This window comes from Formica exsecta, unplaced genomic scaffold (genome assembly GCF_003651465.1).
Source record: "Formica exsecta isolate Colony F162 unplaced genomic scaffold, ASM365146v1 scaffold538, whole genome shotgun sequence".
Classification (NCBI taxonomy): Eukaryota; Metazoa; Arthropoda; class Insecta; order Hymenoptera; family Formicidae; genus Formica; species Formica exsecta.
In genome coordinates, this window is record NW_021852623.1 from 52,652 (window position 1) to 53,995 (window position 1,344).

The window sequence follows — 1,344 nt, forward strand, 5'->3', positions numbered from 1 at the left end:
GTCCGCGACCCGAAGGAACCGTGACATTAAAAACGCGAATGTTAAAGTGTTCCGCGATATCGAGCCCCCCAGCACTCTGCGCTACTGAACTCACGAGTTTCCAGATATCCTCATACGACATGTCTCTAGCCGGACGAAAGGATAATCCTGCAGGGCCCTGAGATAAATTCGCCGAATGGAAAGACATTCCCACATAATCTCCCGGTTCGCATAAATTTAACGCATACGCGTGAATTTCACGAAACGCATTTTCTAATGCGTGATAAATATTCGAATCTTCGCGTATCGGACGTATCGCGAAACTCACTTCTCTCCCGATTATATCGAACCTCCTAAATTGTTACATATTTTTCGCCAATAAATCTACGTAATTACAATTAATATCGCCGATCTCATGACGTTGTTGCTCCTCTTCCACCTCCGGCTCCTCTTCACCATCTTCTGTCTCCGACGAGGGATTACAGCGTTCTTCACCGACGACTTCCTCTTCATTCTCATCCTCATCAGTTACTTCCTCGATATTACGGAGTTGCGTTGCTCGTTCTTCAGAAGTCACTTCTTCATTTTGACCACCGCCTCTCTGCACTGTCGAAGCAAAAGAAAAATTTAATTATAAATAAAATAAAAATTACATCTACGTTATTTTTATTCTTTTTAAAATTTTGTATCTCACCTGGCGATGTCATGATATCAGCTTCGCTGTCGTTTTCATTGGAACGTGCTCGTCCTAAAATTTAATATTTTATCAATATTGAATATAGAATTTGTATAAAGATTAATATTTTTATTTTATTTTTATGCGAAACTTACTCGAAGGTCCTGTTTCGAGCTCTTCTTCAGCCGGACGTTTTCGAAGCTGAGAGGGAGTCTCTCGCTCATCAGTCGCAGTCGTGTTTCGATCTACAAATTATGATTTTGAAAATTTTGATTAATCACTGTCTAGCGTATTCGATTACATTACATTTGTACAATATAAATATAAGCATTTTGCTTACCGTTTAAGCGGTTTCCTCGATGGTTTGATAGCAGGAAGGCTATAAGACCGTCTGCATCCTCCTCCTCGTGGTCAAATGCCTCGCGCATTTCTATTATCTCACCCGCGATATGTAACAACTCGGCATAATTGTCGAAATAACCTAGCCTATATAGCACAGCGAGTATAGTATTCGAACTAGCACACGCAAATGCCCGAAAAACTGAGTAATTTATTTCCGACGATTCGTCCGATAACGCTGATAAATAGCGTTCACTATTTAACGTAGGCGACAAATTTGAGCCTATAATTATGCACTTGCCTAATACCTCTTTAAAGCCGGCCATTTTTGTCACTTACTCACGAAATAC

The 1,344-nt window shown here is 40.5% G+C and overlaps 1 protein-coding gene across 1 annotated transcript in view; it reads right to left on the reverse strand.

The window, feature by feature from the left end:
* LOC115241907 overlaps window positions 1-1,083 on the reverse strand; it is a 5,878-nt gene extending 4,795 nt beyond the window's left edge. Inside the window, 4 exon segments of the mRNA XM_029817868.1 lie at window positions 376-585; window positions 674-727; window positions 811-900; window positions 996-1,083. Coding sequence (XP_029673728.1) covers window positions 376-585; window positions 674-727; window positions 811-900; window positions 996-1,083 — 442 coding nt within the window.
* Window positions 1,084-1,344: the final 261 nt, after the last annotated feature.